Here is a 14,461-nt window from a genome sequence, read left to right on the forward strand (position 1 = left end):
CAAAACATTGAGCACCATCTTGGATTCAAATGACCCCAGTTGTTAAGGCTACTAAGTTTTTCTTTGTTTACATTGCAAAAAGATATCTGATAGTTCATTAATCAATAATACTTCATTTACCCTTTATATATTATGAAACATGTAATATATATTATGAAAAATACAATAAACAGATTGCTTATATTAAGTGAAGAGTTTACTGTTAATATTACTTGGGGAAACTAGTTGTTGAAAGTTAAAATGACAAAGCATACTACCCAATGGTCACTGATTACATATTAATATTAATAAATATAGATATTAATTACATTTTAATGAAATATGGACACATGATAGGAAGTATAACTTATCTATTTCCATTTCAGTCTTGGAGAATACACCATTTTCCATGAAAGTATTCTTTTACATTTTATAAAGAAAATATAAAGTGAATAAAATTCCTTTCATTGCAATAATATTAGAATCCAAAGATTTTTTTCTGTCATTAAATTTCTTATAATAATTATCAGTCAGTATAATCACAGGAAATGCATAGACAAGATTCTGAAACACCCCCAGCCTTTCTCTTTCTCCTCACCCCTTTCCCACCTCACCACCTTTCCTTTCAAATGGTGGTGCCGTCAGCCCAACCAAATGAGGATGTGTCCACGTCTTTTCTCATGCTCACTGGATGTGAGGGTGGAAAACATCTCATTACTGCTCGAGTGGCATTTCTCTAACAACTAGACCAGCAAGTGTGCTCAATCGCTCAGTCATGTCCGACTGTTTGTGACCCAGTGGACTGTAGCTGGCAGGCTCCTCTGTCCATAGAATTTTCCAGGCAAGAATACTGGAGTGGATTGCCATTTCCTATGCCAAGACCAATAAGACTGAGAAACATTTCATATATTTACCTTATATTTACTATCCTTTACTATAAATATTTTTATTTACTATCCTTACCATATTAGATTTAACTTAGCTATCATGTAGGGTTCTTCTGGATCCAACTTGTTCATGTATTATTTAGCATTTCCTGACAGAAAATCATTTTCATTTTTTTATATAAATTTATTTTAATTGGAGGCTAATTACTTTACAATATTGTATTGGTTTTGCATACATCAACATGAATCCACCACGGGTGTACACGTGTTCCCCATCCTGAACCCCGTCCCACCTCCCTCTCCATACCATCCCTCTGAGTCATCCCAGTGCAGCAGCCCCAAGCATCCTGTATCATGCATCAAACCTGGACTGGCGATTCGTTCCATGTATGATATTATACATGTTTCAACGCCATTCTCCCAAATCATCCCACCCTCTCCCTCTCCCACAGAGTCCAAAAGACTGTTCTATACATCTGTGTCTCTTTTGCTGTCTCGCATACAGTGTTATCGCTACCATCTTTCTAAATTCCATATATATGTGTTAGTATACTGTATTGGTGTTTTTCTTTCTGGCTTACTTCATTCTGTATAATAGGTTCCAAATAAAAATCAAACTATCATGAACTACAGGGCCATAAAAAGAAATATATCATTGCTCATGTTTTAGTAGTTATATTCCTGAGACAAGGATTCACTGTTGATTAAATATAAATGCAATATTAATATATTATTGTCTAAGTCATTTCAAATACTCCAATATATTCCAAGTTCTGTAGCACTGGGTATACAAGGGTCTCTTGTAAATTACAAAGGATAAAAAAAAATACTAAATTAAAAGATGCATGCACACCAAGTCACTTCAGATGTGTTCGATTCTATGTGATCTTAAGGACTGTGGCCCGCCAGGTTCCTCTGTTTATGGGATTCTCCAGGCAAGAATACTGGAGTGGGTTGCCATGTCCTCCTCCAGGGGATATTCCTGACTCAGGGATCAAACCCACATCTCTTGAGTCCCCTGCATTGGCAGGCAGGTTCTTTACCACTAGCCCTACCTGGGAAGCCCAAATTAAAAGATAGTAAATACTAAATAAAATACATTACTTAGTATTAAAATCTGAACTACTAAATGCTAACAATAATTGTGTTTGCTCCTTTAGAATTTAAAGATTGTTATATAATGATTTCAGGGCCAAAGACTGACTCTTTAAATAGCACCCAAGAAAATCTAAACTGATCCTTTCTGCCTTATAGATTTCCCAATAGGAACAAAGGCAATTCAAAATCTTCCACAGTCTTTAGACATATGAAAGACAAGTATCTTTTTTAGTGTTTATGATAATTATGGTTCAATATAATCAATGCATGTAACTCCTAATGAATGACCCTTTTTATGGAGCACTCTAGTATATCTTATCGTCCCTTTTTGGTATGTCTTCTATCTATTCAAAACACTGTTCAGTATTAAAACAAATTAAGATGGTTAGAAGGAAGACACTGCAGTGCTATCTCAGAGATAAAAGCACTCAACTAGAAACCACTAAAAGTAATTATTAGCTTTGACAAGAGTTCGAAAAACACTTCTCATAGAACTGTGAAACATAGGGAATAAGGTAATGACCTGACAATTTCTGGCAATTTCTGACTTCCTTAATTCAGGTTTTATGGAAAATACCAAATAAATGAAAACAATTTGTAGAACTGAAGTATGGGTGTCCCTTAAAAATCGTCTAAAAACACAGTAGCAAAATAATAAAAAGTGAAACCAACTTCACAAAATTCTATGGAAAACAGAAATAACAGAGTAAAGTAGTTAGTGCCTATTCTGTCGGTCAGTAATGAGGCATTCTAAAACATATCAAGATCAGTGATTTATGAAACTTACTTTGATTGGGCAAGAACGCCTATCACTTCTGCATATAAATCTGCAATAATATGCACATTCCCAGTGTTGGTTCCTGAATATCTAAAGCAACAAAAAGAACAAACACATTATTTCATTGAATTTTTCTACAAACTCTCTTTCTTAATAAATCTGAAAATCCCTTATCAGGGTGTTGTATAAATTTTCTCTGAAGATTCACTTGCAGGATGATAAAAACCACATGAATTTTCTCCTATCTCTACATTTTAATTTGCCAGGAAATTTAACCTGATTCTTAAAAATCCAATCAATGGCTTTAAGAATTATTTTTACAAAATCCTTTCCATAAGCATCTTGTGTGGATTAAAAAATATAAAGGCATAACTACTTTGAACTCCAGTAACAAATAATTGAGGAAAATCCAAATTAACAGTCTAAGTCTAGACTGCAGATAAAAGTAACATTGCCATAAGTATTTTACTTACCCTTCCTTATGTTTAAAGTGCTTAAAAGCTAAGTTTAGAACTTCATGAACTAAGGGATCAGGCACAGGATGAACAGGAATCTAGGGGAAAAAAAATTGTGTGCCAAATAGGTTATAAGTCTTTTATGAGTATTCTCATCATTTCAACTAACCAAATTAATAAACAATTTTAACTTTCATGATATAATCTACTACTAATCTGTCAATCTTCCCCTTTTCTAAGAAGGTTATTATTTTTCTCTAAGAATTTAGTTGAATACCTACTTTGCTGTTCAGTCGCTAAGTCATGTCCGACTCTGTGTGACCTGGTAGACTGTAGCCCACCAGGCTCCTTTGTCTATTGGACTTTCTAGGCAAGAATACCAGAGTGGGTTGCCATGCCCTCCTCCAGGGGGTCCTCCTGACTCAGGGACCGAACCCACATCTCCTGCATTGGCAGGTGGATTCTTTACAACTGAGCCACTAGGGAAGCCTTCAACATCTACTTCAACAAGTTCTAAATTCAAGAATGTTAGCTTCATAACCACAGACCCTTAAACTACAGACTATGCAGATGAAAAAACAGTCATTGTTATACTATTCTCTATCAGAAACTTAAAAACGCTCTTCTGGGTAACTCTCTGTGACACCTCTAGGAAAGGGAGCTTGATTGAGCCAGGTCCATATTCCACATAGTCTGATATTCTACCATAATAGTATCCAAAAGGAACTCCAACTTCAAACAATTTAAAATTAGTCATGGTTCTACTAGTATAAGAAATTTTTCATTTAAATGTTTGTTTCATTTAGTTATTTAAAAATTACACGTTAGTTCCGAATATGGAAAACACATTAAAACATTAAAACCAGAAAGTAAAATCCCTGCCCCTTCCCCCATATATAATCACTACTGGTATATATCTACTTGCAGGTTTTTTCCTACATTCACCCACCCACACACCTTATTTTTACTTAATGGAATGATGCATCTTTCCCTGTCAGTACTGAGCACTCCTTACACTATTTAGCAGCCATGTAAAACTCTGTGTATATTATAATTTATTTAACGAGCTCCCTATTAATGAACATTTCATTCTAGATTTTCAATATATATGATGTTATACAATAAACATCTTATGTATTTAGTATTATTTACTTTTATAGTTCCATGGAAAAGAGTTCAAAAGGAGGAACTGATGAGTTAAAGATTATCCAAGTCATCATCTACAGAGATTCTAGTTCTTTATATGTAGGGGTCTGTTTCTGACCTCTCTATTCCATCAGTTAATTCACATCTATACTAAAATCATTCTGTCTTAATTATAAGAGCTTACTACTAGGTTCTGATGTCTGGCACTGCAAGGCCTCCCCATTTTTCTTCCACAACAGCTTGGCTATTGTTCTTTCCTATTCAATTTAGAGCCATCTTTTCTAGGTCCACAAAAACTGTCTGTTACAGATCAATTAGGAGATAACTATATTCTTATAGATTTGCATGAAATATCTTCCCACTTCTTTAAAGGCTTTCAGGAAAGTTTTACAATTTTCTGATTTTGCCTTTTGTTATTCTTAAGACAATAAACATATGAAGAGATGCTTGCTTTCATCAGTAATAAGAATGAAAATACACAATTCAGTTCAGTCGCTCAGTCATGTCTAACTCTTAGTGACCCCATGGACTGCAGCACGCCAGGCCTCCCTGTCCATCACCAACTCCCAGAGTTTACTCAAACTCATGTCCATTGAGTCAGTGATGACATCCAACCATCTCATCCTCTGTCCCCTTCTCCTCTCGCCTTCAATCTTTCCCAGCATCAGGGTCTTTTCAAATGAGTTAGTTCTTTGCATCACATGGGCAAAGTATTGGAGTTTTAGCTTCAGTGTCAGTCTTTCCAATGAATATTCAGGACTGATTTCCTTTTGGATGGATGGTTGGATCTCCTTGTTGTCCAAGGGACTCTCAAAGAGTCTTGTCCAACACCACAGTTCAAAAGCATCAATTCTTCACAACAAACTGTAGGAAATTCTTAAAGAAATGGGAATACCAGACCACATGACCTGCCTCCTGAGAATTCTGTATGCAGGTCAAGAAGCAACAGTTAGAACTGGACATGGAACAACAGACTGGTTCCAAATCAGGAAAGGAGTATGTCAAGGCTGTATATTGTCACCTCAGTTATTTAACTTATATTCAGAGTACATGAGAAATGCAGGGCTGGATGAAGCACAAACTGGAATCAAGATTGCTGGGAGAAATATCAGTAACCTCAGATATGCAGATGACACCACCCTTACGGCAGAAAGAGAAGAACTAAAGAGCCTCTTGATGAAAGTGAAGGAGGAGAGGGAAAAAGTTGGCTTAAAACTCAACATTCAGAAAACTAAGATCATTTCATGGCACATAGATGGGGAAACAATGAAAACAGTGTCAGACTTTATTTTGGGGGGCTCCAAAATCACTGCCAACGGTGACTGCAGCCATGAAATTAAAAGACTTGCTCCTTGGAAGAAAAGTTATGACCAACCTAGACAGTTTATTAAAAAGCAGAGACATTACTTTGCCAATAAAGGTCTGTCTAGTCAAGGCTATGGTTTTTCCAGTAGTCATGTATGGATATGAGAGTTGGACTATATAGAAAAAAAATACACAAGGTATCATTTTGCCCTTACCTGATGGGAAAAAAACTAAGTCTGACAATACCAAAGTGTAGAAATAAGGTAAATGAATGAGGGCTCACAAACATTGCTGGTCAAACTTTAGATCATTTTTTTACATAGCCTGCACTCTAGCGAAGCCCACAGTGTGTCACCACAAAACATGGCCCTTGGGCGTAAGGATTGTTTTAAGCTGAAGGCAAGAGAGAAAGAACAGATGAGGGAAAAGGACTCTGCTCCTCCTTTCTCCCTAAAAGCAGCCTCCTCTCTTCCTTTTCCCTAACCAAGAAGAGGACAAACCACTGTCACTAGAAACACAAGTAGGCACAGAGATGGAGCTGCACAAAGAAGCCTTACTGAACAGTCCTTACTTCCCACCGGCTTCCCCCATGTGTCTACCTTCCCATGGTTCACCATCTCTAGGAGCCCACTCTCTTTTCTCTGTCTTATCACTTCTCCACAATGTACTGAGCTTTCTTAAAACAGGTTCTCAGGTTGAACCATTCTTTGAGTCTTCACTTCTTTTCTGTGAAGGCCTCGAGATGTATATGTAGTAAACCTTTTCTTCTACTAAGCTTACTTCTGTCAGTTTAATCTGCAGGCCCCAGCTACTAAACCTAAGAGGGAGGAGCTCCATTATACTAGCAGTTACACACATTGTAAGAAAATAAGATGTTTAGCTACATACTTCATAGATTAATCTTAGTAACATAATATTGAATGAAAAAAAGTAAGTCCCAGAGGAAAGAAACAGTATAATACAACTTTTTAGAAAGTTCAAAAACAAGAAAAATTTAATATATTATTCAGACATACATGAAAACATTTTTTAAGAGTTAAGGGAATAATTAACATAAAAATCAGTATGATAGTAAGGAAGTAGCCAGGGAGTGAAATAGGAGCTTTACATAATTAGGATTAAAATTTTAGGTAATAGTTGAGTTCTCAGTCTTAGGTGGTAGGCTTATAAGCTACCTTACACTGTAAATAAATACACAGGTAGTCATGCAGAGATCAACAACAAAAGTGTGTCTTGAACCAGGATTATAATTTATCCAAGTCTGCATCTCAGGGTCCAATTAGAACCAAATGCATAGGAATTCTTTATGTTTGCTTAGAATTTTACCAGCTGAGCTACCAGGGAAGCCTTAAAATTGTTAATAATATAGTCTATAAAACACCTCATCAGTAAGATGAAATTGTAATAAAGATATTAAATATAACCAAGAAAGTAAAAAACTAGACTGGGGATAATAAAAAGGATTATAGCTACTCAGAGATGATCACAATGCTTCTCAGGGATTAGATAAAGAAGAGATTTATATTTAAAATGAAGATAACTTATTTCTTACAAAGATTAACCAGGTGCTCATCAGGAGGAGGCTGAATTTCAGCCTTAATAATGATCAAGAACTAGTTCAAAAGTGGTGGATACAAGACAGACATTAGATAAGAATAAAGATAGTTAAATTACAATGATGGGCAAGAAATCCGGTAAGGAACTATTAGTTTACATTTATTCACTTTAAGGAGAAGGTGACCAAATTCACACCACAGTAAGTAGAGCACTGGGATTTTTTTTTTTAATTTAATTTTTTTATTGGAATATAATTGCTTTATAATGTTGTATTAGTTTCTGCTGTACAATGAAATGAATCAGTTATATGTATACATATATCCCCTTCCTATTGGCTTAGATGATAAAGAATCTGCCTGCAATACAGGGGACCTGGGTTTAATCCCTGGATCAGAAAGATCCTCTGGAAAAGAGAATGACAACCCACCCCAGTATTCTTGCCTGGAGAATTCCATGGACACAGAGGAGCCTTGTAGCTATAGTCCATGGGGTCACAAAATTTGGACACAACTGAGAGACTAACACTTTCACTCCCTCTTGGGCATCCCTCCCACTCTACCAACATCCTACCCTTCTATGTCATCAGAAAGCACCAAGCTGGGCTCCCTGTGCTATGCAGCAGCTTCCCACTGGCTATCTATTTTACGCATGGTAGTGTATATGTGTCGGTGTTACTCTCTCATTTCATCCCACAGTACTAGGATTTTTCAAACACTGTCTCAAGCAGACGGAGGCACAGCAGCTGACATGGCTCTAAAAGGCTTGTGGTGAACCCTGACTCCAGAACCAAAGGCTACAGCCACGTCTTGGCTAAGTGGCTCAGTATTTACTGTTGACCAGAAGAAATCAGAAAGAACATTCATCTGAAATTTCCTAGAAATGGGTACTGTCCTAAAAGCCTGAACTTGAAATTCAATTAGAAGAAAATGTACTCTGAGGGACACGCCCATGCTATCCATCATATAAAGGGCTGAGTAACCAGCTGTGAACAAAATCTTTCAAGGTCTCAGATAACCTTTTAAAAATAACCTGACCTTACAAGAAAGAAATGAAGTTTATGCATCAGTTTGTAGAAGCTGAGATTTTTAAATACCATGCTAATAACTGCGTGACTGCATGCTAAGTTGCTTCAATCGTGTCTGACTGTGCGAACCTATAGACTGGTGCCCATAAGGCTCCTCTGTCCATGGGATTCTCCAGGCAAGAATACTGGAGTGGGTTGTGATGCCCTCCTCCAGGAGATCTTCCCAATCCAGGGATCGAACCTGCCTCTCTTACATCTAACCTGCATTGGCAGGCGGGGTCTTTACCACTAGCCCATGATAATAACAGACCAGGACCTAAATTTATTCTACATAGTAAAGTCAGAGAGCTCAGCCTCCAGAACAGTCTTAACCTTTCTCTCCCATTGGTAAACTGAAATTATAAACCCAAAATTCCTCTTGCGATTAGGGATACTTTTAAGTAGGAATTTTATGACTGACTGCATTATAAGAAGCTTTCCAATCTTTTATAGGCAAACACATCCCACCATTAAAGAAGCATAAGGTTAATAATCACATCTCACTGATATAGGAATTTTGGAATATTGGCTGGGCCATTAAGTATGATCTTGGCACGGCAATCTTTTACGTGGTACCTTGAGTACTTCTTCTTAGGGCTACACGATTCATCTCATATTAACAATTTATTGACCAGAGACATATTAATACTCACTTATATAATCTAATTGCAGACCACTGGAGTTTGCTTCTGCAAAAATCCCCCAGTTAATAACAAAACAAAAGAAGAAACTAAAACCAGTAACTCCAAAATGCTCCCTTAAATTCATACCAAGCTGCTCAACTTATTGTAAGTAAATTACAATCAAATCATTTTATACTATTGTAAAATATTTTCTTCATTAGTGATAAAAGATATCTTTCTACACTTTTTAATCACTCTAATGAAGAAAAGCTGAGCTTTTCTATTCACTAGTTATATAACCTGGAGGAAGTTTCCACTTTTTTACCTGTGAAAATTGCAGAAAATAGATTAGAGCCCGTAATTACCAGACCAGAGATAAAAAAAACTGAGAGAGAATGCATTACAATAGGAGATTGATTCTTGTCCTTGCACTTTTTATACCCTTCTCTAAAAAGGACTAGGACAAAATTCTTACCTCCTAGGAAGGTAGGGCAGATGAGGGAACTAGAACATAGGATGCAGACACTGAGGACAAGGTCTCGTAGGGAAAAATGGCAGTAATCCAGAGTTCATTAGGAAGCAGGGAGGCAGATGTATTCTCCTAGCCAGATCTTCCCCAGACTAAGCCAAACAAAATATGCCCAAAGGTAACTAAAAGGTTACTGAAGTTACTGCTATTGTCCCCTACGTCCCAGTTGTTGTTGTACGGTTACTAAGTCATCTCCAACTCATTGCGGACCCGATGGACTGCAGCCTGCTAGGCTTCCCTGTCCTGCACTATCTTCTGGAGTTTGCTCAGATTCATGTCTATTAAGTTAATGATGCTATCTAACCATCTTATCCTCTGCCGCCCTCTTCTCCTTTTGCCGTCAGTCTTTTCTAATGAGTCAGCTCTTCGCATCAGGTGGCTGAAGTTTTGGAGCTTTGGTTTCACCTTTGGTCTTTCCAATGAATATTCAGGGTTGATTTCTTTTTGATTGGTTTGATCTCCTTGGGACTCTCAAGTCTTCTCCAACACCACAGTTCAAAACCATCAATTCTTCCTCAATCAGCCTTCTTTATGGTCCAGCTCTCACATTTGTACATGATTACTGGCAAAATCACAGCTTTGACTATATGGACCTTTGTCAACAAAGTGATGGCTCTGCTTTTTAATATGCTGTCTAGGTTGGTCATAGCTTTCCTTCCAAGGAGCAAGTGTCTTTTAATTTCATGGCTGCAGTCACTGTCTGCAGTGATTCTGGGGTCCAAGAAAAAAAAATTTGTCACTGTTTCCACTTTTCCCTTTCTATTTGCCATGAAGTGATGGGACTGGATGCCATGATCTTAGGTTTTTTGAATGGGGAGTTTTAAACCAGTTTTTTCACTATCTTCTTTCACTCTCAAGAGGTTCTTTAGTTCTTCTTCATTTTCTGCCATTAAGTCCCAGTAAGCCATCTGATTAACCCATCGATGGTTAAAACAAAGTAGATATCTACCACTAGGTGACGCCAACCTTTATTTGGGAATAGGCTGTATATGGATCAAGCATTCTGACTCCCAGAACTTCCTATACAGCTCACAGCGCTAATCCTACAGGTTGGCGCCAGACACATCAGTGACCTTGCAATAATGCGACACTACATTTGATAGGAATAAAATTTCCTGTGCCCCACTCACTGTGCGGTGTTGTGGTTTTACCATAATGACTTCCTCACAGGGATGGCTGGTGTGCTCTAGGCCAGAGATATGAAACAGAAGCTAACTTATACCCATGCTTTCTCTTACATAGTCTTTACTGGCTCCAATTATGCCAGAAGTCTAACAGTGACAGCTAGACACACTATTTGGCCATGTTGTGTGCTCTCTCAGTTCAGTTCAATTCAGTTGCTCAGTTGCGTCCGACTCTTTGCGACCCCATGAATCGCAGCACGCCAGGCCTCCCTGTCCATCACCAACTCCCGCAGTTCACTCAAACTCATGTCCATCGAGTCAGTGATGCCATCTAGCCATCTCATCCTCTGTCGTCCCCTTCTCCTCCTGCCCCCAAACCCTCCCAGCACCACAGTCTTTTCCAATGAGTCAACTCTTCGCATGAGGTGGCCAAAGTACTGGAGTTTCAGCTTCAGCATCATTCCTTCCAAAGAACACCCAGGGCTGATCTCCTTTAGAATGGACTGGTTGGATCTCTATTACTACCTTAATACTGAACTACCAACACTTTCCAAGTGTCTGTGTGCTGGGTATTTGCCAGGCATTTTATATACATTATTTATGACACTGATAGCAACCTTACATGGTAGTATTTGACCCCTGTTTTGCAGATCAGAGGACTGAAATTTAGAAGCTGGAGCATACTTCTCTAAAATATACTGTGTGCTCAGCTTCTGATCAGTGAAAATACATTTAATAAATGGAACAAATGAGGAAAAAAGCTTTCAGTTTTATCACATTGTAGCTAGAAAAGAGACAGAGAAACAGAAGTGAGAGAAGAAACATTATCTCAGTTTTAATTTTTACAAGAAAAATAAGCACAATCTCTAAAAATTTTAAGAATGGACACTATTAGAATGCTCAGACATTCTTGAAATGTCTACTTTTCCCCCTTACTTACAATAACAACAACAAAAATTTCCAAACTGCATCTCCAAAAAGGGGTGGGTGGGGCGGAATCCTATTTCAGTTTATAGAAAAAAGCTCTACTTCATGGAGTAAATTAATAGCCTCATCTATAGTATCAAGAATTTTTCAAATCTTGTCATTTGCATGACTAGAAGCAGCTCAAATTCTACTTGAACACTCAAGAAGGACATATCGAGTAGAATCTAAAGAATACTCAAGTTTTATTCCAAACCTATTCCCTAAATCTAATGCTTTTAGCACATCATGAAAGTGGAAAACCACAAAACCAGATAAGATATATACACCTGAGAGTCAGCAAGGTTCATTGATTATGTAAATGACCAGTCCGCAATGAAAAAGAGTGAATAAACTCATGACTCAGCAAAATCACAAATAACATCATAACATTCAGGGCTGCTCACTAACATCTAAAATGTCAATGTCAAATTTGAAAATCCTAAGGATCTACTACTCCACCTTCTGATACTTCACAGTAAGGATTGATAAGACTAAGCCAAAAATTTGAAGTGGCTCATAGGCCTGGTTTCCTAATCTTGTCTGTTTCAACGAACAAATGTATGGCTAAAATTCAGTATGAAAAAAAATTTCCTCAAACATTCTAAATGCTACACTGCTGCTGCTAAGTCACTTCAGTCATGTCCGACTCTATGCGATCCCATAGACGGCAGCCCACCAGGCTCCCCCGTCCCTGGGATTCTCCAGGCAAGAACACTGGAGTGGGATGCCATTCCCTTCTCCAATGCATGAAAGTGAAAAGTGAAAGTGAAGTTACTCAGTCGTGTCTGATTCTTCGTGATGCCATAGACTGCAGCCTACCAGGCTCCTCCGTCCATGGGATTTTCCAGGCAAGAGTACTGGAGTGGGGTGCCATTGCTTTCTCCATCTAAATGCTATGGTGCTGTTTAAATATGCTTTTTATCAAGGATTCTAAAGCCTCTGGTACTAACATTCTAACATTTGTAGTTGGCCATGACCCCAAAATTATTCTTCTGACTTTCTTGAAAAAATAAAAGTAGTCCTTTATCATCTTGATTTAATTTTGTTCCCATGATGTATCACACTGATTTAACCAGATTTTTTCCCATCACATTTATATAATCTCAATCCTTTGTCTAACTTATGATTTAAACTTTAATTTTATAAGATACTGGTCATTTCACCTAATTTTATATCACTGATTTTACCAATAAGAATAGTTTTATTTAAAAAGAGAACTAGCTTTATCATCTTCAGCAAATCATTATAACTAAGAACATTTATCTATAAGATAAAAACAACAGATAGCATTTATTGGACACTTCCCATGTTCATATTATCGTATCTAATTATCGTATTTAATTCTCATGATTCTTTTATAGAGGAGGAAAGAAATCAGTGAGTAATAACTTGTCCAAGCTACAAAGCAAGTAAATGACACAGCTGGGATTAAAAAACATTCCCAAAGTTCATCAGAATCATCAGGTGGTATAAGGGATACAGAGCTCTTTGTGTATTGTGAAGAGTTCTAAATGTGTGATTATGACACATAATAACATGTGATAACGACATGACAAATTAATAAAGAAACAAACAATTCGTAATATATGAGATTAAGCACTAACCCACAAACAACATGTACTACCCATCCATCTCATCAAAATAAAACTGAATCACATTTTAATACATATATATCATGTGGGACAAAAGTAACAGTCATATTAAATTCATATTAAGTTCAAAATATACTACCATTGATTACTCTCTGAATCTATTAAACCCTACATCATTTTGACACAGAAAAAAATTGGGTTCATTTGTCATGATAGTTCAGAAAGTTCTATTGATTTTTACTTCATATTCTGTAGTTGCAGTAATTTTGAAGAAGCTAAAAAGACTTGCATTTTACTGGGAAAGAGAAAACCTATATAGGATTTTGAATAATGAACATCAAAAAGATGCTTGTTTCTTGGGAGAAAAGCTGTGACAAACCTAGAAGGCATATTAAAAAGCAGAGACATTACTTTGCCAACAAAGTTTCATCTAGTCAAAGCTATGGCTTTTCCAGTAGTTATGTATTGATGTGAGAGCTGGACCATAAAGAAAGCTGAGCACCAAAGAGTTGATGCTTTTGAACTGTGGTGTTGGAGAAGACTCTTGAGAGTCCCTTGGACTGCAAGGAGATCCAACCAGTCCATCCTAAAGGAAATCAGTCCTGAATATTCATTGGAAGGACAGATGCTGAAGCTCTAATCCTTTGGCCACCCAATGCAAAGAACTGACTCATTGGGAAAGACCCTGATGCTGGGAAAGATTGAAGGCAGAAGGGGTCCACAGAGGACAAGATGGTTGGATGGCATCACCGACACAATGGCCCTGAGTTTGAACAAGCTCTGGGAGTTGGTGGTGATGGACAGGGAAGCCTGGTGTGCTGCAGTCCATGGGGTCGCAGAGACGGACGTGACTGAGTGAGTGAACTGAACTGATGCTTTTGGTATATATTTCTTTGATGAGTGCAATTAAATGAAAATATGAGGATAATGGTAAGAGAGAAAAGGGGTATAAATGTTGTTGTACAAAAGAAAATAATATAACACTGTAAAGAAATTGTACTCCAATTAAAAAATTAAATTTTTTAAAAAGAAATGTTAAGCAGAAAGGGAAGTGTAGGTTAGCAGAGTATGATAAAAGAACCAAAAACAAGGATGAGCTATGAGAGCCACTGTATTTCCCCTTTTTATACTTTGTGAGTCCATGTGAACCATGGATATGAAAGGATTTTGTGCAAAGGACTTGAAAAATGGGCCTGAAAGGATTTTCTTAGGTTTACGAACCTCGATGTTTTTTTTCCCTACTAGAAGAGTTATCTGGACTATTAGATTTTTTAAAGGAACAGGAGGAAAAGGAAGATCAAGACAAAGCGGAGAAAGAAAACCCTCCAAGGGCTTGTCTGTGCACTGAAGTTCTGAAGC

General features: G+C 37.3%; 1 protein-coding gene across 17 annotated transcripts in view; it reads right to left on the minus strand.

Annotated features, from left to right (window-relative positions):
* The window catches only part of FRYL (FRY like transcription coactivator), a 259,369-nt gene that overhangs the window by 107,751 nt on the left and 137,157 nt on the right, over positions 1–14,461 (minus strand). For 16 of the 17 annotated variants that reach the window (XM_060417094.1, XM_015096494.3, XM_060417093.1 and 13 more), the window contains 2 exons: positions 3,216–3,295; positions 2,752–2,832 (listed from right to left, as the gene is read on the minus strand). In XM_060417094.1, the coding sequence (XP_060273077.1) occupies positions 2,752–2,832; positions 3,216–3,295 (161 nt within the window). Of the gene's footprint in view, positions 1–2,751; positions 2,833–3,215; positions 3,296–14,461 lie in introns of those variants that run through there. The other variant, XM_042251399.2, reaches the window with a different exon arrangement.

Source organism: Ovis aries, chromosome 6, assembly GCF_016772045.2.
Source record: "Ovis aries strain OAR_USU_Benz2616 breed Rambouillet chromosome 6, ARS-UI_Ramb_v3.0, whole genome shotgun sequence".
Taxonomy (NCBI): Eukaryota; Metazoa; Chordata; class Mammalia; order Artiodactyla; family Bovidae; genus Ovis; species Ovis aries.